A 24851-nucleotide genomic window follows, 5' to 3' on the forward strand; every position below is an offset into this window, starting at 1 on the left:
ATTGCTCCGCTAGTAAAATTTTACTTCGGACCAAATTGCCTCGGGCGGAAGCCATCGATCAAGCACTTGGATTTCCATCCAGTCGTCGTCGCAGTTTTGCACGTAGCGCTTGCCGGACCACAGAGGAGTTCCCGAAACACCGTGCCCGTGAATGAATGCAGTGTCTGCAAAACGGCGCAAAAACGGCGCTGTCTCTCGTCAACGGTTGTCTACATGTGTTCGAAATGCCTTTAATGCGGTTCACATCCGCGGAAATTTAATTAATGGGCGTGCGATGGCCCTCTTCCGTCCAGCCCTTGTTAACTCCTGGCCGAATTCCAGCGCATCCTCTTGAGGCATACGCTGGGAGGTCTCGGATTTCTGGGTGGCATTGTCTTTCGCGTGGCTAATTTAAATTTTATATTACCCACAAGAGATGCGTGTACGTTTCAGTTTAAAAGTACTTATTGGTTTCGCCCGTCGAGTCGTAAACCAACAACCCATGCACTGCTTTATTAAGGCATATCTAATCGTATTACCATAAGCACCTCGCCGTTTCCGTTTTGGGCGGCTTTTAACGCGCGTTTCATGGCAGACGTTATAAACATATGTGATAACGATTTTTCGCATTTGTTGCAGTGCTGAGAGACGAGTTTCGGGTCATGCCGTCCGATACGAGAGTGGCGGCGGGCGAAACCGCGCTTCTCCAGTGCGGGGCGCCAAGAGGGCATCCCGAGCCGAATCTCATGTGGAGGAAGGACGGGGAAGTGCTGGAGGTGGACGGCAGGAGGATCAGGATTGTCGATGGAGGCAATCTCATGATCTCGGATGTTAGACAACACGACGAAGGGCGATATCAGTGCGTGGCGCATAATTTGGTGGGGTCGAGGGAGACGCCGCCCGTTATGCTCACAGTACACGGTAAGTAAATTTTTTTGAGAAAACTACCGTTTTTAACAAATGAGCAGGGTGACTCGAAATTGGCGAATTCCGAGTTTAGAGCATTGTAGAGAATCGCTTCAGTAGTCCAAACATAAAAAAAAATTAAGATTTGGGGCTTCCCGAAAACTGCAGGCCAAGTGCTTCAGTGTTTATTCTGATTTAAGGTGAAGGTTAATATGGAGAATAACACTGTAAAACAATTTAAAAAAAAATTGCTTTATTTTGGCGTAAAAAAATTTGTTTAAATTTGTAATTTCATTTTTAAAACAATTTGTTTCTACATTTGGACTACTAAAGTGATTCTCTACAACTCTCTGAATTCAAAATTTGACAGTTTTGAGACACCCTTTATAAGAAGTTATAAAAGATGCGACTTTTATATTTTATAGTTTAATTAGTCCATCATTTACTAAATTTAATGATCGTAAACTAGTTTTCTGAGAAGTTCGACATTTCGTTGATCTTCCTTTGGGATTTTTTGTTGGAAATTAGTAGCTAGGGCAAAAAACAACTTAAACAATCGGGCTGTCATAGACACCCAAGAACTTTAAGCGTTTCCCCATGAGTGTTATTAATTTTTTTTAATTGGAATAAAACGTGTTTTAAATTAATTAATTTTTTTAAATCTATTTTAAATTTTAAATTTAAACCTGTTTTAAAATAGTGTTTATAATCTAGGATTCAGATAATAATAAAAAGAACGCTTAAAATGTTACCAACAAAAAATAAGTTTTACTGCTGTATAACTTAAACAAAACCGAAAACACGAATTCATATTTCGTTATGTTTTAATACCATTTCGAGTTAATGAACAAATTTCAAGATTAATTAAATTCTTCAAGGATTTTTCAGCTTACTCTTGACAATAATTTTTGCGAAATAATTACGTTTTTGTCTCAAAAACTTGCTAATAAAATGCAAAAACTGAAGAATATTATTTTTCATCTCGGTTTATTTACTGAAAATTGTATTTGGAAGGTTGAAAACAACATTTTTCACTTTATTCTCCACGAAATTTCGCTCAAAAACAAAGGAAATCGTGAGAGTAAACATAAATTTTATTATACCCTTGTCATTTTGAGGCGAGTTTTGACAAAATAAATGAGTTTTAGGTTGAAAAAACTGACTATTTATGTATCTAAGGAGGAAAGACGTAGATTCTCTCTCTAAGATGAATTAATGAAAGATAGAGGAAAGGATTTCCTCCAGCCTCCAGTGTTATATTTACAAATGATTTTTCCAACGGTTTTATCAGAAAATATCATTTTTCATCTTACATGAAAGAACATTAATTCCTCTCGAGGGAAAATTAATGTCAATTACGAACATTTTGGTGATTTTTCAGTGAATTTTAACGAAATTTTTGTAGAGAGAAAACTAGCGTGTTAACCAATCAAAAAAAAAATAATAATAACTACAATTTATTTCGGACTAAACTCTGTAAACGTAAATTTTTCACTTAAAAACAGAATATCATTTTCGACCAAATATTTTTCCCCTTTATTTTTACGAAATTTTGCACAAAAATGTGAGAAATCCACTTATTTTGGTGATTTTTGGGTGTGTTTTGACAAGTTATTGCAAAATAAATCAACCTAATAAAGACAAAATAGAATGATTTCGATCTAATTCGGTGATTTTTCATCCAATTTTGGTTTGTTTTTAACGAAGTTTCGCGTGAAAATAACTTTTCGGTTGAAAAACGTGTACAAAAATTCTGATAGGGATAAGATAATTTTGGATTTATATTTTTGATTTTTTGAGTCTTTTCTAGTGAAACCTCGTAAAAAAGCTGAGTTTTTAACATTAAAACGTGTTTAAAAGCTCAAGAAGGGCAGAAATAACATTACTTTTGACCAAATTTGTTATGGTAAAAAGGTCATGTAATAAATGAATCTGGTTCTGGAATTGAAAACTGGTTGAAATAATCAAATTTCCATTTACTTTTAATGAAATTCCTCTAAAAGAACTTACTTCTTATCCTAAAAACACGTTCAAAAATTCGAAAAACACAGTTTCACGCAATTTTCGGTCTAAATTGCTGAAATTTCGGCAAACACGTGTTTATTTGTTTGAAAAATATTAAAAATAATACATTTTTGACCAAACTTTATGCTTTTTTGCCCTCTTTTTGAAGAAACTTTGATTAGTAGAAACGCGCTAAACCGAACAAAGCAAATCAAACAAAGCTTTGGCACGATCTTGTAAAAGTAAGTTCAAACTTACCTAAATCTCGCAAAATAAACCAAAATAAAATTGATTTGGAACAAATTTTGTGATTTAACTATCATTGTTGGCAAAATTAATCGAAAAAGTTGTTTTTACCCCAAAAATGTGCTTGAACTTTTGAAAAAGACAAAATAACACCTTTTTCGACTTATTTTGGTAACTTTCTGATATGCTTTTGACAACATTTTGCGAAAGAATTAGCTTCCTGTCTCCAAAATATGCTAAAACAATCGAAAAGAAGATATATAGTACTTGACTTAATTTGGCGTTTTGGTCTTCTCTAGTGAAATCTCGCAAAAAAATTAAGTTTTTTTTTGCTGAAATTCGTTTCGAAAATTTTTTATACAATTAATAATTTCTTCAAAAACGTGCTAAATCGAAAAAATACAGCTAAATTCAGTCGATTTCGATGTAATGTAGTGACTTTTCAGCTAGGTAACAAAAAGTAACAATAACATTTTGTGGTTTTTGGTTTATCTTCGATGCAAATTCTTAGAAAAGTGATTTAAAGTTATTAAAATACCACCCATTTTTTTATAAAAATATCCGTGTTGAAAACACGGAAATTTTGCGATATTTTGAGTCAGTTGTTCATTAATAAAATTTGGTAAATGATTATTGATTAGTAAAAGATGTCAACGTTAATAACATATGAAAAAATCAAAGTCGTACTTTTGTAATTTTGTGAAATCGAATTTGAAATTTGAAATTTTTTTCGGAAGTGAAGTTTCAAATTCGAATTTTAGTAACTTGGACCTTTTTTTTTAATTATATTTATTGAAAAAAATAGCTTAAAGTAAATAGAGTTCACACTATAATTCGCAAAATGGAATGGAATGTACTTAAAAACGCGTAATTTCTTGCGTAAACTGGACGATCACGTACATTAAATACTGTATCTCCTAAAGAAATAGAGATCCCATTTTGAGACTTATAGTGTAAAATCTAGATATTATGAGCTATTTTTTAAAATAAAAATAAATTAAGAAAAAATGGTCCAAGTTACTAAAATTCGGATTTAAAACTTCACTTCCGGTTTTCTACACCAAAAAATTTCAAATTCCAAATCTGATTTCGCAATCAAAAAAACAGAGAATTTGCTATGTAAAACACTATTTTAAATATTTTGGTATGCATTAGCTTTTTAAATAAAAGCTTCCAAAAACTCTGTGTCTCATATTTTGTTAAATTTTTAGAAGTCAATATCTTCACATAAGTGTCATACAAAAAAATAATTATGTATTTACAATCATACTTCCTAGAACAATTATCCCGAATATGACCGAATTTCAAGATCTCAAAGTTATATCTTTGTCTACTTCGTGTTAAATGCCCCATTTGCTAAATATCTGACCAAACACATCACTTTTCCGCTACGTTCTTGAAGTTGAATTTTTGTGGCTCTAACTGAAATAACGACCGAACCCCACAATCCGCTTTGTCCTTTGAAGCGGCTGAATGTAATGCTTTATTCACAAGTCGGTTGGCCGAAGGACTACGGATCGTGCGGTCCCCAAACCTTGAATTATTAAGCCATCTTTTGATTAATTTAAACGCGAAATTTAATTACTGTGATTATGGTGGCGGATACCGATACATTATTGAGCGCTTCCGCCGCTAGGGATCGATTCAATCGCCCAAGTTTTATTTTTAGGCGAGTAAATAACACTGTGAAAATCCCCTAAGTTCCCTCTTCATTTTTATTTACCGCTGGCGTGACTCGCAATTTATCGTTGCAGTGAAGCCATTCTTCAATAAGGAACCCCAAGACGTGGTGGCCCTCCTGGGCAAGAGGGTGGTGTTCCAGTGCGCGGTGGACGGGGAGCCCGTCCCCAACGTGCTGTGGCGGCGCGAGGACGGCAAGATGCCCATCGGCCGCGCCCGCATCCTCGACGACAAGTCGCTGCTCATCGACAACGTGCAGACCTCCGACGAGGGCATTTACATCTGCGCGGCCGAGAACGTCGTCGGCAGCATCACGGCCAAGGCATCGCTCGTCGTTAATTGTGAGTATGGAGGACTGTAGATTTGGACACGAAACGAGATACAAAATCGCGCGATTTTCTCTACAGCAGAGTCAAAATGCGGGCGCTTCTGACGCTATACACTTTCGGCGCTAAACGTTTTAAATTAATTTATATTCAACCGGTTCACTAATTACTTGGAAAAAAAACTGAAATGTTGAGCTTTGCATTCTAAATGTTTGGACGAAATCTCGTTTTATTTTTATTTCTTAAAACGACGCTTTATTTGTAAATTGCAAGGATTCAAACGTTATATATTTTTTTAAATAGATAACTACTATCGAAGTGTTCTATTTGTATTTTTGTCTAATTTGAAAATCAGACCATTATTATTGTGTTATTTATTATTTATTTGGATTATTATTATTATTATTATTATTATTGTTATTATTATTTATTTTATTATTTATTATTTATAATAACTTATTGAAATCACTTATTAGAAAAAAATGCAATTGATGAAATTTACCCACTCGAGGTTGGCAACTAAATGTATGGACGCTAATAAATTTAACACCAAAATGGGCTTAACAGAGCTGTCTAATTTGCGATTCTGATAATGAAAGTCGTTTTTAACGTATGGCTTACCACTTGATACAAATATTTTGTTCCAAAATGTCAAGAAGTTTTTATAAAATTATCATTTCGAGCGTCTCTTGCAAAGAGTTCCATTAAAATGTGAAGAAAAAACGAATTCAAAGGACGAGTGCAGATCAGGGCAAAGAATATTCTTAATTATTGGAAAAATCACATTTTTTGTTTTGGGGCAATTTCCGTGGGATCGTGTTGGATTAGGTAAATGAATTGAATGCAAATTATTATATTCTGTTCCGGAGAGAACTCATACGCAAAAAAAACAATTTGGAAGATAGAAAATTATTATTGGTAGACAAAAACTGTAATTTAAAATAAATAATGCAAATTAAAAAAAAATTGTTTTATTATTTTCACGACATAATGTAACCAAAATGAAGAGTACACAGAGTTAATTTTTTTATTTATACAAATTTACAAATTATCTTTGCAACATTTTGTATTATACCAGTTGATCTTTTTAAAGATAGATCTTTTTTTTTCTCCAAGTTGGTTCTAAGATTCTAGTGTTATCCATTTTTCACATTTTTAATAAAATTTCTTGTTAATTTGGTAAAACATCACAAAAATACACGATCTGTCACTGTCACTGTTAGTTTATGGCGAGATTTTTGTCGCTGTTATTTAACAGAGAATGTTACTGTAGAAATGTTGCTAACAGGAAGTAACAGAGTTGACGTAATAGGAATTTAACAGCTAGTAATAGAGCAATAACATTGTAATAGAAGCTAGAGAATAGCACCATTAATTTCATTTCAACTGCTAAGTAAATAATAGTTATTTTCTAAGCAAAATATTGTAAATGCTAAGTGGTGGTGTATGTTTAAATAAAATTTGCTATATTAAAATGCCAAAGTCGCATTTTGTCTCAAAATTAGCTGTTATAAATTATTCATGAACTTCAAAAAAGAATAGCTAATGTAATTTGTAGTTTCAATAAATGATCTAATCATTAATAACTATGTATTTTATAATTTTATCAATCTCATTTGTAGGTATTAATAATACGAATGCAAAAACACAAGCTTAAAGTTCGAAGGATGTCGTTATGCAACGAGCATATGCGAGTTCCATACCTAGACACCCGAGAACTTTAAGCGTTTTCCCTGAAGCGATTGAAAAAAAAACTTTTGGGTCATTTAAGAAGCTAGAAAGGCAATAAAAATAATAATATCCCATTAAAAAAATATTATTATGGCGTCATACTTATTGGGACACTATGTATAATCAAAAATATTTTGCTGAAATGTGTCCTAGAGTATAAATATCTACATAATATTAAAACTCCAAATAATAACTGGAACTACCCTGTGGTTTACGATATAATTTTTGCATTATTTTTGTTTCCTACTATAGAGAATTAAATGCTTTATTTGCCTGTATTTTTTGTTTGCCATGTGCTAACCGTTATTTAATTACAACTATTTTTATAAATTCATTGTTCTGAAAACTTAGACAGTAATGGAACAACTCTCTGGCGACGTTAACGGCACTATCGAGAACGGGAACGTTTCGTATCCTAATAAGCTATAGTAATCCGAAATAATTGTGAGTCATTTGGGGCATTTTTCAAACTCGTCACGTCGCAGAGGCGATCTGTCAAAGCCCGACTAATGGAATACAGATGATTATCGGAAGGCCGTTTAATCGACCCAAAACAATGGCTCTTGTCGCTCTTAAATCAGTTATCTTGTTAAAAGACGCGGTTTTGGGATGAGACTCCGAAATATAAACTTCTTATGTCATTTGTATTCTGTCGAGGGGTTGAGTTTTTTACCTGTCTAGACAAAATTGCAATCATACATAATTTATCGCGAGAGATGGGCAAGGACCACCACAAGCTTTAAAATTTATAAAGCGTTTTTATTAAAGTCAGCGGAGTTGTGCATACAAAACTCCACATTTTCGGAATTATCGGACGGCTTTATGAGTGTATGCAAAAGATGCGGATTATTCCATTGCCAAGTGCCCCAAAACCGCAAAATGAAACGTTACATTCGCAAATGTATTCTATTTTTCTTATATCCTTCGTATAAATACTTAGGTATTCTCTTCTAAAATGTAGACTTGGATGATAAACGTTGTACAGCTACATTTACCTCTTATTCCCACAGTTTTAACTTCATTTTACATAAAAGTTTTCCCAACTTAGTTACGATATTGAAATTTTCAAATTCCCCAACGAATTGAAGAAAATTTTCTGTTCAACTTGTCAGAAATACAGAAAGTTTTATTCACGACGTCTAGTCTCGTTGCACAAATAGGTTGCAAAACACAAGTAATCAAGGCGCTAATAGAAAAAAAAATACAAAATACTATCCTGAAAGCTTTCAAAAAAATTCTTCTAAAAAGTAAAAAAGTTGGAGTGGAACCTCGATTGGCTAGTCCGAAAACCCGAATATTTACTAATAGAAATCTACTCTCGATATCTCTAGCCTAAGTTGAACAGATTTTTGATTCTCCCCCTCAGATGTAAACTCACGTGTTATAAGTTCATTTTTTTAAAATTCCTGCAATTTTTCTTAAAGCGCATTCTCAATTTCTGCAGTTTGCACTATTTATTGGACAAACATGATACGCTAACAACACCTTTAGGCAAAAAACAGTCAGAAAATTCTTGAAAATTTGCTTTTCTGAAGGATCCTAAAACTAGTGAAGAAAATGACACAGAATTTAAAGCCTGTGAAAGCAGTTTCTAAAAATAGACAAATGTATTATTTTTCACAAGTGAATAATGAAAAATGACTTTAGTGCCGCGGTTCATACTAATTTTTTCCAAAATAATTTGCAAATTTTTTTTAACAAAAGTATTTTTTGGTAGTTGGGTTATACTTATCATTTATCATATAAACTGTCACATTTGACAGTTTTTTCCATTGTTTTTTCTCCTTCCAGTAGCCTCATCTCGCAAAAACTGCAAATTAACTATCAAAAACACAAAAAAAATGGTTGTTCATCAAGTTGGCTATGAAATTTCTGACTACTACCATCTCTGTGAAATCAATGAAATTAGCTTCTTTCTCACTTTTTTGCATTTTTCGTCAGTTGTTTCAAGTTTAGAGATTGTCTTGATATTGGCTTTATATTTTCGTGATTTTTATTGTTGTGTATTCTTTCGTTATTAGATACGAAGCATTTTTGCACTATTTTGACGGACCTGTTACGTTTAAATATGGTTATGAACAACGATTTCTGAACAGTGTGTATAAACCAATCACATAGAAACAATAGTTTTTTTTGTTTTTTAGTCTTTATTTATTGTTTTGGGCGGTTATACGTTATTTTGATATTTGTCAATCCTGTTGCAGTGTTTGCTGCAAATTCCTAACAAAAATAATTTCAAAATCTGTTGGCAACAGTCTTTCTGGATCAATCTGTACTTTGAATTTTAAACACAAATAAAATTTTTCTTTATTATGTTTATTTACAGTTTCTTGTGTCAGTTTTCTACGCCATTGTAAATTATACTTGATGCCGATCGTACATAAGCATACATTAGAAAATAATAGTCTATTAAATAGAACTGGTTTCATCTTCACAGTTCATTTAGGAGCCAAAATGAGACATTGATAAATGTCATAAATTGATAAATGTTATTAACAATTGTTAATTAGTTATAGATTATTTTTTAAATTAATAACGGCATTGTTATATCATGAAATTACGTGTGCATGCAAAATTTCAGCTCGTTCGAATAACACGAACCCTTCAAATTTGACTAGGAAATACAAGACAAATAGACTATAAAAGATTTTAAATAATAATAATAATAATAATAATTTATTTCAATCAATTTATACACATGTAGTAACTAAATTGATACGAAAAACGTCAGTATTATACACATAAATAACAAAAACATAAAAATAATTTTGATACATAAGTCAAAAAACCTGTCTGTTATAGAATTCGTTTAAAGTATATGGTTCGAGATCCAAAATGTAGTCAAATATTTTCTTTTCAAAAAAATTTAAATTACATAGATGGTAAACTATTGTATAGTTTCATTCCTGCATAATAACTATTTTTTTTCGTCAGCGTAAATTTGTGTCTTGAATACTCTAAGTCTACTTTGCGAGTGTTGTACTTATGGTCGTTAGTGACATTAAAAAGTAGATTCTGTTTAAAGAAAAATAAAAGTAATCTATATATGTATAAACCAGTTACTGCCAAGAAGTTATTCCTTTTAAAGATGTTCCTACAAGTTTCATTATATTTTAAGTTATACATAGTTCTCATGACTTGTTTTTGAGCAACAAATACTTTTGATATCTTTCCACTTTGCCCCCAAAATATTATACCGTAGCTTAGTAATGATTGAAAGTTTGCGGAAATATACTATTCTTATTAGTTCAATATTAATATATTTTATTCTTCGACACTGTCAAAATTTACGGTTTTTCTCCTGTGTAAAGAAGTTTTGACAACTGTTTGGCATTTCTCAGTACGAAACGTCAGATTATTTTTAACAAATTTAAAGCAATTTTAAGCCTTGCTGAGTCTATTTCGAAGAATAAAATGTTGTATTCAACTCGTTTTTGTGTAAATCGGTTCATTTATTTCGCCTCGTGGATGATAAACCACTCGTTTTCACTCGTGGTTTAAAAATCCACTCGTGAAATAAAGCGTCCGATTTACACTCAAACTCATTAAATAAATAACTATTTTAAAACACGTATTGTAAATGTATTGAGTTTAATTTTTTTTAATAAATTATTTATATGTTTAGTCCAGCTTAACTTATATTCTCAGCAAATTAGTTTTCTCTGTTAATTCAATTTCTTTAGATGAAATTACAATTTTATTCGGTTTCTATGAATTCTTGTGATTACATATTGCAAAATGAATGCCGTAGGTTATTTCAAAATCTAAAACTAATTTATTTTCTTCAGTCCAGTTTATTACCTCATTCATGCATATCTTTGTTTTTTTCATGGTATCCGTCATATTTTCACCCCAAATTAATATGTTTGTGTCATCAGCTTTTGTTGACTATTCGATGTTACCACTGCTTGTAATGAATGATTTCGTCTAAAGCAAGATGTATTTATGGACTTCATTAATACACTCCTTTTCACTAATACGCTCTTTTTTAAGATTAAAAATGTAATTCCTGCCATATTAGGCTGCTGAATTTTAAAAAACACTTAAAAATTCATTGGTTACCGCTTTCAAGTCTGAACCCAAAATGGTCAGTTGTGGTAAAATTTCGGTGGCTTCTACAAAAACTACGTCCCTTGAAGCAGAAAGACAACAAAACCAGTTAAATTGATTAAAGCTTTTAAAAATAGCAAAAAAACACTACCGTATTTTTATGTTGAATAACAGTTTTCAATAGATAGTGATTGATTTTCGGTCAGTTATTTCCACTTGAAAACCCGAAATTTTCTTCCCCAGCTCCGCCAACGTTCATCGAAAAGCCCCGCGACCAGAAGGTCTCCCTCAACGGCGTCGTCGAGTTCCACTGCTCGGCCACCGGAAACCCCCCTCCGTCCGTCTTCTGGACCAAAGAAGGTTCCCAAATGCTCATGTTTCCGGACAATTCCTACGGTCATATGCACGTGAACGCTCACGGAACGCTCCGAATCCAAGGAGTGCAACGTGAGGATGCCGGATTTTTAGTCTGTTCGGCTTTAAGTGTTGCAGGCTCGAGCAGTGTGCGAGCATTCCTGCAGGTATTAGGACGTTTTAATTAAAATCGGCAGGAATTACATCCGGTGTTTGCAGGTCACGTCGGTGGCAGATCTCCCGCCACCAATTATACAAATTGGACCTGCTAATCAAACGCTACCACTGCACAGCATGGTCACTTTGCACTGCAAAGCCTCCAGTCCCGAAGGGGAACAGCCCAAGATTCGCTGGTCCAAGGACGGGAAGGTGCTGCAGGAGGAGCGCTTGCCCGATAGATACACCATCAGCGAGACGGGAACGCTAGATATTGACGGTATTTATTCAATTTTCTTTATTTTTTGACCATTCAATATATATGTAAAAGATGTTTGGGTAAAAATTTGAAAAAAAATAATTGGGAAAATTTTGTATTTACGTAACCATATCTTTCTTCTGGATTATGGATAAAGTTAGATATTTTTGTACACAAGATTTTTCAATAACTGTAAATTGTAATGTAACATTATGTTCATACGCAAGCTCTAGTTTTAACAAAAGAAAGCTGAGAAAGTTGCAATTTTCTTGTAACGTGGCATATTTGTGTAGTAAAAAATTCAAGAAGCCAGAATTTTTTATTTAAGAATATAAACCCCTACGTAACTAAGTTGAAATGAAGCTAATTGTTTTAATAAATTTTTGGTGTAGCAAACATTTCAACATCAATAACACTCAGCAAGTTATTGCTATTTAAAGTTATTGCAATTTATTCTCGAGTGTCGCCCTTGTCACTAACACCACGGTCTAGCGCCGTCTGATTTCTTATGGTCACTTTTTGACTTTCTTCGCCGATGTTTTTTGAAAATAGGATTTTCTAAACAGGCATGTGCTAAAACACTCAAAATTGCCTGAAATTAGGTAAGTGCTTGTAGATTAGGTAATCTGTAGAGGAAGTGCAGCATGTTTGGAATACCAGTTTGTTTTTTTTTTTTTTTTTTTTGGAATGACTACAAAAGGAAACGGGTTAGCGCCATAAAAAATTCATTAAATTATTGGAGAATTATGCATCTTTAATAACGATACAAATGATCAACAAAACAGAAACAAAAAATTTCCAAAAGCGTGATTTCACTTAATATGCAAGTAATTTGAAATACAGTTTACATTGTAAAGTTATGTTTATGGCAAAAACACAGAAGACGTTTACATTAACTAAGATATCCGGGTACAGTATAACAGTAGACGGATTATTATCCGGAATAATTAATCAACAGCAGTAAGGCTGTTCCGGTTGATCGAAAAAAAAAGGAAAAATCTATTCAAAAGCAAAAATACATCAATTATTAAAACATAGCCTTTTTAAATACAAAATGACGACATATTGAAGATTGTTTTATCAAACTTAACTGCTTCCTTTACATCCTTCCATGTTTATGATGAGATCATAAAGATCTTCAGTCTCAACATTTGAATCAAAACGATAGGAAGAAACAAAATGAGCATATACTATGCGATCATTTGAATTTATAATTAGTGGGTATAGCCTTTATACTTTATTAACTTGTATGAAAACGATGATTTTCATAATTAACCACGCTGAAGAGTTAAATAATATAATATTGAACGGAAATATTTAATTAGAATACATTTCCCTCAGTTTTAGTAGATTTGGAACCACAAAGAAAAACAAACGCTTACTCTAATTATAAATGCAAATTATCGCATGGTACACGAAATGTCTTACGAAGAACCCGAAGTGACATAGGAACCGCTAATTTGACGGTTTTAAAAATTCCAGAAAGACATAAGTAAAAATGATTGACTTTGCGAATTCGTAAGGATTTGCGACCGGTCTACCAATTGTTAGGTATAATTAATATAGTATATTAGTATAAGCGGATACTAAGATCTTTAAAACACGTAAGATTTTTTGAGCACGACGGCGTAGCCGGAGTGCTTGAAATAGAGCAAGCGTTTTAAAGACTAGTTATCCACGAATAATTTACGTTTTTTTAGTGATACACTTTAAAATCATAAATTACAAAAATTGGAAATAATGTAATGTGTGATCAGTATACTTTTCGTTGTCATGGAATTCATTGTCTTAATAAAAAATCATTAAAAAGTTGCCATTTATACTGCTGATGCTGATAATATTGCCAATAATGAAAAATTATGGAAAATTGACGAAGCTCGAATCAAACTCAAAATTTCACAACAGATTGCTCCTAAAAAAACAAAGCAAAAATTTTTTTACTGAACATTTTTAAATACTCCACAGTAACTTATACAGGGTCGCTAAAAAGTATAGATACAGTTAAATATTATAAAAACAATTCATCAAAACTTATTGGACTAGGCATATGCTTAAGAGTATATAAATTGTATCGTTTCAGATATTTATTAAATTTCTATCTCCATTTGTTCTTCGGATACAAGGCTAACTTGTTTTTTTTTAAATAGCAACAAGGGTCAAATTTAATGTTTTTGAGAAGAGCATTTTTTTCTGAGTTCTATGGTATAACATATTCATACATGAATTTAATCGAAACTTAAAAAAAATCAAAAATTTTGAAAAATGTAAAATTTTATTAGCCTTTGAAATGTTGTCTTTATTTATCGTTAGCTCATTAACCAAAAAATAAGTAAAAGTTAAAAATAATTGTTAAAATAACACTTTTAACTGAAAAAGAACACGTTTTAATTAAGAAATTTTAAACACGGAATACTTGATTTTTATGCTACAAACGATGTTCAAACTGATTTCCACTAACTTCTTGGCTTTCTGTCTCCATGATAAACCAACAAGAAAATTTCTATACGCTCAGTTTTACTTAAATGTACTATTATTAAACTAATTATTGCACCCAAGTTTAATTTTTGGCTAATATACAAGTGACATGCATCGCTAATAACAGTATTTTCAAAGCTAACTTAGTTTTACTATTCCAGAAAATTTTTGAATTTTTATTTTTTTACATTTTAATAAAAGTAAAGGTGGGTATCATGTATCATGTTACATTATTGAATTCAGAAAAAAATGCTTTTTTAAAGATGATTAAATTTGACCCTTCGTGCCATTTAGAAAAAATCAAGTTAGCCTTAGATTTTCAAAATAAATGACGATAAAAATTTGAAAAAGCTCTCAGATGATAGAATTTAAACACTTTTAACTGTTCTCCAAATTTCAAGGTTTTCTGTTAAACCGTTCTGAAAATATTTAACTGTATCCATACTTTTTAGCGTCCCTGTATAGAGCTTTTCCACATGTTTGCTTTTTTGACTGGTCTCTTACTGATGATGTTTGCAGCCAAATATAAAACAATTGCAGAAGTTCGTTTCGTAAACACATCTTTAAATCAGTTAGAGCTACAGTACAAGAAGTGACAATTAGTATTAAACTACATAAAACACTGGCAATTTTTGCATGTGTCTTCAATTGACTTTTTGCTAATCTACTATTTTTTGGCCTTCGAAATGTTATCTTTGACAAAGAAATAAAAAGTCCCAAAATAAGAGATGTCAAACAGCACTTGACCGTGCTAAGTAGTCATGAGGGCGACACCAGAAAGGAAAATAGACCGCAATCTAGCTCTCAAGCGCGTATTGCAATAACTTGAGACATTCGGATTCAAATTCATCAGAAAATTATATGCAATGCTAGATTGTAAAAAACACGGTAAAAAGCGACTAACTTTATTCATCCCTTTCACAGATTTGCGTTTGGACGATTCGGGCCTCTACACCTGCTCCGCCATCTCGGAAAGCGGCGAGAGCTCGTGGTCGGCCTCCCTCAGCGTAGTCGAGGGCTCCTCAGCCCTCCTGCACCGCAGTCCCGACCCGTCCACCTTTCCAAAAGCCCCAAACCAGCCCCGCATCCTCAACGCCACTGAATCAAGCATCACCCTAGCATGGGACGACGGTCCCGAAGCCGGCCTTGTGGGCTACACCGTCGAGTACTGGAGCCCCGACCTGCAGACCGGCTGGGTCATCGCGGCCCATCGCGTCTCCAACTACATCGTAGTGCGTGAACTTAAACCCGACAGTTCGTACATGTTTATAGTGCGCGCCGAAAACGCCCATGGACTCTCGCCCGCAAGTCCGGTCTCGTCCATTGCCCGCACTCTGGCCAACTCGCGGGCGGTCTCCGGGTCCGAGCTGGACACAGCCCGGACGGCCCTCAGCACGAAGTTGGTCGAGCTAAGGGACGCCAGACCACAGTCGAGCAGTTCGGTTAAATTGACGTGGAGTTTAGCAGCGTTGGATTATATCGAAGGGTTGTATATACGGTTTCGGGAGTTGTCCGGGGGTTCCCACAATTATAACATACTGACTGTGCTTGATGTGCAAACGAAGAGCTATACAGTGTCGAATTTGAAGAAGTTTACGAAATATGAGTTTTTTATCGCGCCGTTCTATAAATCGGTTGAGGGTCAGCCGAGTAATTCTAGAGTTGCGCAAACGCTGGAAGACGTTCCTTCGGCACCGCCTGATGGTGTCACTGCTGGGGTTTTTAACGACACAGCCGGGTGGGTCCGTTGGTCGCCTCCCCCACCCCAACACCACAATGGTATTATAATTGGGTACAAAATCCAGATCCGAGGGTCCATTACCCGGTCTTTGACAGTCAATTCGAGCACTACTTCCGTTTTGATCAGTAACCTAACTTCCGGTGGGTCGTACAATGCCCGAATTGCAGCTTTGACGCATGCTGGCCAAGGCCCTTATTCCAACCAAGTGCCCTTATTGACCGCCCCGCGGGCCCAAAGCCCGCGCACCTTGGGCCCCTTTGTCCCCTTGGTCCAACAAACCTGGTTCGTGGTCCTACTCGCGACTGCAATTCTCGCAATTCTGGTAATCACCGGAGGACTCCTCTACTTGAAAAAACGCCAGTCTTTGAGCAAACAACTGGGCCATTTAAACGTCCCGGTGGTCAACGCCAGTCAACTGAACGCAAAAGACACACTCTGGATCGACAGGGGCTGGCGCCAGACCGACTGCGACAAAGACTCCTCCATCCCCTTGGCCCAACCGGCCGACTACGCCGAAGTCGACACACGCAGCCTCTCCACCTTCTACAACTGCAAAAAATCCCCCGAGAACCCGACCCCGTACGCCACCACCATGCTCCTGCCGCCGCCGAACTGGTCCGAGTTCATCCCGCCGCCACCGGACCACCCGCCGCCCGAGTGCCCGCCGGTGCCGCCGCCGCGGGGCGGCTCCAGCTGCGGCAGCGGGTACGCGTGCTACGCCGTGCACGTGCCCAAGCAGTACAACCGGTGCGGGAACTGCTCGTTGGCGAGCGGCAGCTCCGGGAGGCGGTCCACCCCCCGGGGGCACTGCCACCCCCATAACTGTGATAAAGTGTGGAGCAATCAGCAGTGGGAGGATGGCGATGCCGATGTCGAGACTGATAGACATTCCTGTTCGAGTAGTCACGACACCACCTGTTCCTGTAGTGAGTCGTCGTGTTTGTACGCCGAGGCGGGGCCGAGTAATCCGCGGCCGGTGCCTCATTGCCAGGTGAAAAGGTGCGGGAAGTGAACGCTACCGCACGCGGGCGGAAAGTGACGTTGACATATCGGTGCGGAAAGTGACTTGTACAGCATATCAGGGGGGCCGAAGGCCCCCAATGTCCTAATACGACTACTAGTCCAAGAAAATTAGACTCGTTTGGTAATATTTACAAAAATTCGGAAGGGAGATAAAGCAGAATTGCTATTATCTCGCGCAGCTCGTTATATTTTTACAGCGCTGCCTGAATAAGTTAATAAAACCGCCGGAACGTTAAAACTCCATCTCAATTTAATTTCGTCAAGTTTTATCTTATCGTTGACCTCGCGTCGAAATTGAAACATTAAAAATTTTGCTAATTATGCTTTGTTTTGATAAAATCGTTGCTAAAACAAAATATTCATGCTCATTTTTATGTAATTTGTTTACAGAATCAGCTGAAAGCAATTTATTTCGACGATAAGCCACGAAAAATGACACAAAAATCTAACATTAAAACATTTCCATTCAGAGATATATCACGTTTGCTTGTTTCATTAAAAACAATTTTTTTCGGTGCTTATCTATTGTCTTTTAATTAATTATGTTTTTGCCTTCATTGTTCTTATTATGTAGCATTTGTGTCAATTTGCCGCAGATGATCACGGTCAGAAATTTAATTACCTATTGAAGTAGAGGCTCAGTTAATAGCTATTTATACGCCAAGAGGAGAAAGACATGTATTCTTTCCCGAAATGAAGATGAATAAATAATCATCTGTTTTACATATGATTTTTTTCGACGGCTTCATCAGAAATATCGTTTTCATTTTCCAAATAGAATATGAAAGTTCGAGGGAGGAAAATGAGGGGGGAAAATGTTTTCATCCCTGCAGATGTATCTTCATCGATATTTTCTAATGTGGCGAATATTTTATTTTTTCGTTGACCGTTTGTTATTAATGAACGACTTGTGTTTATGGCCGTCATTAATGCACTCATTTTTATTTATTCATTAATAATGCACCCTTTTCGGGATTATGGTAATGAGCGATTAATAATCGTGTTTAGAGCACGAACGAACGACATGAGTGCCTGCCTTAAATAGTTAATTAAGTAACTGTTTGTTCTGGATCCAGCTGTACTCGGCAGTTTGAACCAAATGCTACGTAACATTTTAAGCTTGTGACTTGGTTTTGTGTTGAAAAAATGACGATTTCGTCTAATTTTGCTGGACTATTCGTTGCCTAGTCCTAGTTTCGCGTTTTAGTTACCAGTAAGTCGAATGTGTCTTCCTGTTTTAACTAGCACAAAGCAGACTTGTCGTCTCGCAGTTGGAATTCGTTTTCGTGTCATATTAGCGACTCATCTTAGGCCATAAGTACCATGAGTGTAAGATTTTGGTTGAACTGCTTTTGTAGATATTGCCAAAGAACTGCCTAGACCCCCCCGGGTCCCCATAATCCAATACAATCTCAGACTGAATTCCTATACTTCTTTAGCAATACTTATGAACTTGTAAGTAGGATTTTATATTTATATTATCGATTGTGATTTAGTCTTAAAGAGTATTTAAACGTGTATATATGAATTGTGAGCTTGTATATAAATACATTGTTATACCTGTGGAGACCACTCGGTATTTGTAACTTTTTGTAGAAAAAAATTCATAAATGTAAGATAAATATTGATGTAGATATTTATTATTTTCCTGTTATTTATAATTGAATAAACGGTACTTGCATACATGCTCCTTGTTCATTTCGCAATACCGCTGAATGAAATAATTATCCTCGACCGCACACGATAATCTAATTACGAATTAATGCAAACGAACATGTAAATTGGGCTTTTCGCTATCGATACACAAGTTGCGTAATTGGTTTCGCTTCTAATGAGGGAAGCTGCTGCTTTGTCAGCTCGTGATGACTCATTTCGATCGTGGATGCATGCGATCCTAATAGGCCGTTAACTATTAGCGCTAATGGATGACTATTGATAGTGCCCTAGGGGACGATGGTTGCGCCGCTGTGGGCTCTCTAAAGTGGATAAACAGCAAATCGGAGACAGATGGCGATTTTTAGGGGGCGCACTCGCCTCAGGACAATTACTGGTGAATTACATGCTCTTACAAACAACATTTTCGAAATACTTCCTCGTCTTTCGATGATTTTAATACTATTCCTGATACTTCTAAAATAAATCATATTTCCCTGAAATTTGGTGTTTCTTGAAAAAATTGTCTCTTAAAATCGAGTAAAATTGAGAATTGGTATCAGGATCACAGGAATGCAAAAGGGTATTTCAGAAAACTAAAGTGCGGTTCCACTAGATGGCGCTGTTACAGGTTTCTATAATACCGACTCGAAAATGTATAACACCTCTTCGCGTTTCTGTGATCCTACTACGAATCCTGATATTCTAAATTTTAGCAATTTTTAACAAAAATTTTCATTTTTCTTATTCTGGACACCTCTTTGTCTTTCTGTGATCCTAATACTAATTTAAAAATCTAGCACGTTTTAACAGAAAATTTCCCGCTTAAAATTCGAAATGCCTTTTCGCCTTCCTGTGATCCTAATACCAGCTCCTGATACTTTTTTAACTTTGGCGATTTTTAGCAAAAATTTAGTGTTTCCTGAAAAAACTGTCTCCTACAATCGCCAAAATCTGTCAAAACCAGAATTCGTATTAGGATCACAGGAATGCAAAAGGGTACTTCGGAAAACTAAAATGTGATCCCGCTAGATGGCGCTGTTGCAGGTTCCTGTAATACCGAGCTTAAAAATTTATAAAAGCTCTTCGCGTTTCTGTGATCCTAATACTAACTGCTGATACTTTTGATGTGGTAATTTTTAGCAAAAATTTTGTGTTTCGTGAAAAAACTGCTTCTTCAAATCAGATTTAGAATTAACATCATAGGAATACAAAAGGGTATTTCGGATAAGTAGAAAGTGACCCAATTAGATGGCACTGTTACAGGTTTCTGTAATATGCTCTTAAAAATTTATAACACCTCTTCATGCTTATACTGCGGATCTTGTAATCTTTTCGCGTTTCTGTAATCCTAATACGAATCTTGATATTTTAAATTTTATCAGTTTTTAACAAAAAACTTCCCTCTTTGAATCCGAACACCTCTTAGGGTTTTTGTGATGCTAATACTTACTTCTGATATTTTAAACTTAATATATTTCAACAGAAAATTTCCCGTTTGAAATCCAAAATGCTTCTTCGAGTTCCTGTGATCCAGTACTAGCTCCTGATACTTATAAATTGGCAATTTTTCGCTAATGTTTTGTGTTTCGTAAAAAACCTGTCTCTTAAAATCCGCAGAATTTGTTTAAACTGAGAATTGGTATTAGGATCACAGGAATGCAAAAGGGTATTTTAGAAAACTGAAGTGTGGTACCATTAGATGGCGCTGTTACAGGTGTCTGTAATACCGAGCTTAAAAATTTATAACACCTCTTCGCGTTTCTGTGATCCTACTACGAATCCCGATATTTTAAATTGTAGCAGTTTTTAACAAAAATTTTCATTTTTCTAATTCTGGACACCTCTTTGTCTTTCTGTGATGCTAATACTAATTTAAAAATCTAGCAATTTTAAGAAAATTTCCCGCCTGACATCCTAAAAGCCTCTTCGCCTTCCTGTGATCCTAATACCAGCTCCTGATACTTTCAAAATTTATCGATTTGTACCAAAAATTTTGTGTTTCTTGAAAAAACTGTCTCTTAAAATCGCCAAAAACTGCCAAAACCAGAATTCGCATTAGGATCACAGAAATGCAAAAGGGTAGTTGGGAAAAATAAAGTATGGTTTCGCTAGATGACGCTGTTACAGGTTTCTGTAATATCGAGCTTAAAAATTGTAAACACCTCTTCATGTTTCTGTGATCCTAATCCGAATCCTCATATTTTAAATTTAGCAAGTTTTAACAGTACATTTTACAGTTATATTTCGGAATTTCTCCTCTTTTTTTTTCTTTAACAAAATTCTTATTTTTCAAAATCTGAAATATTTAGTTGTTTTTCTGTGATCGTTGTGCTCCTCACACATGAATTTTGCATATTTCTCATTGTGCTTCAATTTAGAACACCTTTTTACCTTTGTGTTATCCTGATGAAAATACTGAAACTTTGAGGTTTTCTTTATTTATTGGTTATTGTAATACTGTGTTTAGAGGTTTCATTAACTTAAAACTCTTGTATCAAAAATCTGTAACACCTCTTCAGCTCCAAACAACTCTGTCTGGCGTCCTAACACCTCAAAATTTTGAAAGTCTTCTAGTTTTCTTTATTTACATGTTACTGTAAAACTGTGTTTTGTGTTTAGAAGTTTAAACAATAAATATAACTTAAAATTTTGTTATTCTGTCGATAAAAATCTAGTATACAGGAGCTCCTGACACTTTAAATTAAAATGTTGCAGATTTTAAAACGTTAATTTTTTACTTGATATTGTTGAATCTTTGATAATACCAGTTTTCTATGTGCATTTTTACATGCGTTCCTAAAACATTAGAATGGCCAAGACTAGCTACCATCAAAGAATCCCGTTTTGTAACAGCCCCTTCTTCGGAAACTAGTTCTGAAAGTGGTCATTACTCAATTGTAAACTTTTCATTTTGTTGAAATCTCGCAATGCTCGTGCACATTTCCTTCGCAAACTACTCCGAACTATTCTACAAAAGCACAATCAGCCGGTCAACAAAGCCGCATCTTGCACTTTTTCTCCCATTGAGAGCGAAAATTATTCCTCAACCCTTTCGTGTGCAGTGGCAGCAATTGGCGTAGGTCGAAGCAAACTTTTTAATTAAATCCGTGTATGAAACACCGGCGAGAATTTTCGAGGAATTTAATCTAGACGAGGAGTCGGGCAAGTTGTGGTCGCCGCCGGAAGGCCTGGAATAATCCGGTCGACTTACACCGGCTCAACAAAGAAGAAATTTGGCCAGTCCTCCCACGGTGGTGGTCGTGCATCAGATAAGAGTTGCGACAGTAGCACTCGCAATAATGTAATTAGTCGACGAAAGATCACTGCGGAATGCGAGACAAGGTGCTCTACATATCTCAGGAATCTCGAAAATTCTTTGCAAAGATGCTAACTATGAGACGAAACGAAGCTAAATTACGTCTATATTGAAGAGGGCGAGGGCGTTTAATTAAACTCATTAGGGAGGAATGCCGTGCGAGCATTGTCTGCCAGGTGCAAGGGATGTTTGCAACTTCTTGATAACTTCACGCATCGAAATTGCTTCATTATTGCCTTTTTGCCCCCTGTGTTATCTCCTCTCCCTTTCTCACTAGCGACTCGTGATTAAAAAAATGTTAAACTACCAACCGTGTTTGTTTGCCCTGATTTTACACGTTCGCTCTAGTTTTTCATGCCTTACTTCCGAAACAAATATTCAATAAATAAGGTGTTTAAACACAGATTTTAATTATGTTAAAATGGAAGAGCACAGCTTATTCGAACAGAAAATGTAGACCACCTATAAAACTCAATTAAAAAACATTCAGTTCATAATTTGTTCAAGTTTACCTAATAAAAAAAAATTCTCCGCCTTTCCATATTTTTCGCAAAATTAGAGAGCTCTTGAGAGCTCTTAGCTCAAAACATAAAACTCTAAATGTAATTAAGAAATCTGTCGCACAAAGCGGTCTGAAAATCATTTTAAACAGACCAAAAGCCTTCATTTGGTCCTTCTTACGAAATTTCGAAAATGAGTAAATTTCTCGGTCATAATTTAAGGGTTAAAAAGCATTGTAAGCAGAAAAAGGAACGTTAATTTCAATCTACTCATTAATTTGGTTATCTAATTTCGCAAAATAAGTATGCTTCTTGGTTACAGATGTGACAAAAAATCATTTTAAACTGGCAAAAAAATCAATTTTGAGAATTTTCGACGATACTTCGCAAAAATAAGGAAGTTTCTTGCTCAAAAACAAAATAAATCATTCAAAAACTAAATATAAAAATAATGTGTGTTTCAACGTAGTTTCAACCCCTCCTTTGTAATTTTTTATCCTGTTCTCGCGGATTTATGCAAAATAAGTGAATTTTTGGATGAAAAACGTGTTAATATACCCGATAAATAAGGATAATGTTATTTTCAATATGCACTTTTCGCCATTTTTGCACTAAAATGCCCGAAAAAGGTAAAAATAACGTAATTTTTAAAAAAATTATTTCCTGGTCTGAGCAACCTTTCGTGAGAAAAGTGAGTTTGCATATGTATTTTAATCTTTTAGGTGTACCTTTTTAGGTACATTATATCATTGTTTCGGTGACAGAAATCAAATTTCACTCACAAGAGAGAAAGCTGTCAAATTTACTCGCTTGTGAGTAGAACTGACAGCTTTATCTCTCTTGTGAGCGAAATATGATTTCTGTCACCGAAAACAATGGTATGAGATAAAATAAGATAAGATAAAATGTCGTATATCACACGTGATCGAAATGCCATTATAAAGCTCGTGAGAAGTGTCCCACTCGTGCGTAAGCGCATTCGTGGGTCAAAATGCTCACTCGCATATAATGAGGCATTTCTATCACTTATAATATAATATTCTCTTATAGGTATTTGCTTACTCCATAGATACCAGTAGAGGTAATAAAACCTTTATTCTACAAGTGATTACTATGGCACAATATTTGATTTAGTTGTTTTTTATTATACTCAATAAAATAAAGTGAGCATTTGGTGATTTTTTTGTTTCATCGGTGAAAAATTTCTCAATGTACCTACAGGGTGAGTCAATAGTGGGTTATTTCTGAGCCAGCTGACCAGATCGGTAATCCTTAAAAAACATCAAAATTAATCCACGATTACATTGTTCTAGGTATTGTCAAATTTGTTTGACAGATTCGCTAAATTTCATTATAGACTATTATTATTTAAAAGATAAAAAAACAATGTCGATTCAATTTTTTTTTATTAAACGAAGTATCCAAGTGGTAAGTGCAGTTTGTATCTTTCATTGTATCTGAGGACGTGTCAGAAATAACCCACTATTAACTCACATTGTATAATTAGAAGAAACGTTGTATTATACACGTTAAGAAAAGTTGGCATTATCTGCTCCTGATTCCTTTCTGATCACTCACACATAATGAACAACTTTTTTTACTTGTATAATAAATAAACAACTATTTTTTCGCTGAAATTTCGCTAAAAAAGTGCATAAAGCAAGCTAATTTTGAGGTATTTTGATGATTTTTCGACAAAATCACAAAGAAAGCGTCAATTTTGATGTAATTGTGCAAAATTACCGACGTTCGAATTCGAAATCTCCAAAAATCTAACGCAAAATAATTTCATTTGTGTTTTTTTGGCCTTTTCTACGAAATTTATGCATAGTTTGATTGAAAGACATGCTAAAACACCGCAAAACGCAAAAACCATGTTATTTTCCACTTTCATAGATACTTCTTGTTGCATTTCCTCGGCGTGGAAAATAAATAAAACAAAGTTTAAAAAACTCGACACACCAAACCTTTATTTAAATTTTTTTTTATTTTTTAAATAAAGGTTTGGTGTGTCGGGTTTTTTAAACTTTGTTTTATTTACTTTCATAGATGATTACATGAGAAATGTTAGATTTTGCTTTTAATGCATAAACAATGACTCCCAATTAATTCCTATGTAATTTTTGGCGTTTTTGATTTTTTTTTTAATTTTTCAGTCCTAAAACGAGGTTTTAGCAAATTAGACAAAACCAACACAATTTTCGACCTTAGTTGGAAATTTGTCGCCGTATTAGAACACATTACGCAAAATCCTTTTGAGTTTTTAGCTAAAACTAAAGTAATTTTTGTCATAATATACCTGTTTTACCAAAATTTCACTGAAAAATTACTTAAAGCGAGCTAAACATCATTTTAAAAGGTTCAAAAAAGCGTCAATTTCGATGTACTTTTTGACAAATTTTTGCAAAAATAACAAATAGAATGACATTTTACAAAAACTTTATACTTT

General features: G+C 34.7%; 2 protein-coding genes across 5 annotated transcripts in view; one reads left to right on the top strand and one right to left on the bottom strand.

The window, feature by feature from the left end:
• robo1 (roundabout 1) overlaps positions 1-18615 on the top strand; it is a 476471-nt gene extending 457856 nt beyond the window's left edge. For all 3 annotated transcript variants that reach the window (XM_064359787.1, XM_008192882.3, XM_064359788.1), the window contains 5 exons: positions 619-900; positions 4890-5156; positions 11166-11443; positions 11496-11712; positions 15091-18615. In XM_064359787.1, coding sequence (XP_064215857.1) covers positions 619-900; positions 4890-5156; positions 11166-11443; positions 11496-11712; positions 15091-16919 — 2873 coding nt within the window. In that variant the 3' untranslated portion in view covers positions 16920-18615. The remainder of the gene's footprint in view (positions 1-618; positions 901-4889; positions 5157-11165; positions 11444-11495; positions 11713-15090) is intronic.
• D12des (delta-12 desaturase) overlaps positions 1-24851 on the bottom strand; it is a 54534-nt gene that overhangs the window by 17032 nt on the left and 12651 nt on the right. The window lies entirely within an intron of this gene.

This window comes from Tribolium castaneum, chromosome 1, assembly GCF_031307605.1.
Source record: "Tribolium castaneum strain GA2 chromosome 1, icTriCast1.1, whole genome shotgun sequence".
Lineage (NCBI taxonomy): Eukaryota > Metazoa > Arthropoda > Insecta > Coleoptera > Tenebrionidae > Tribolium > Tribolium castaneum.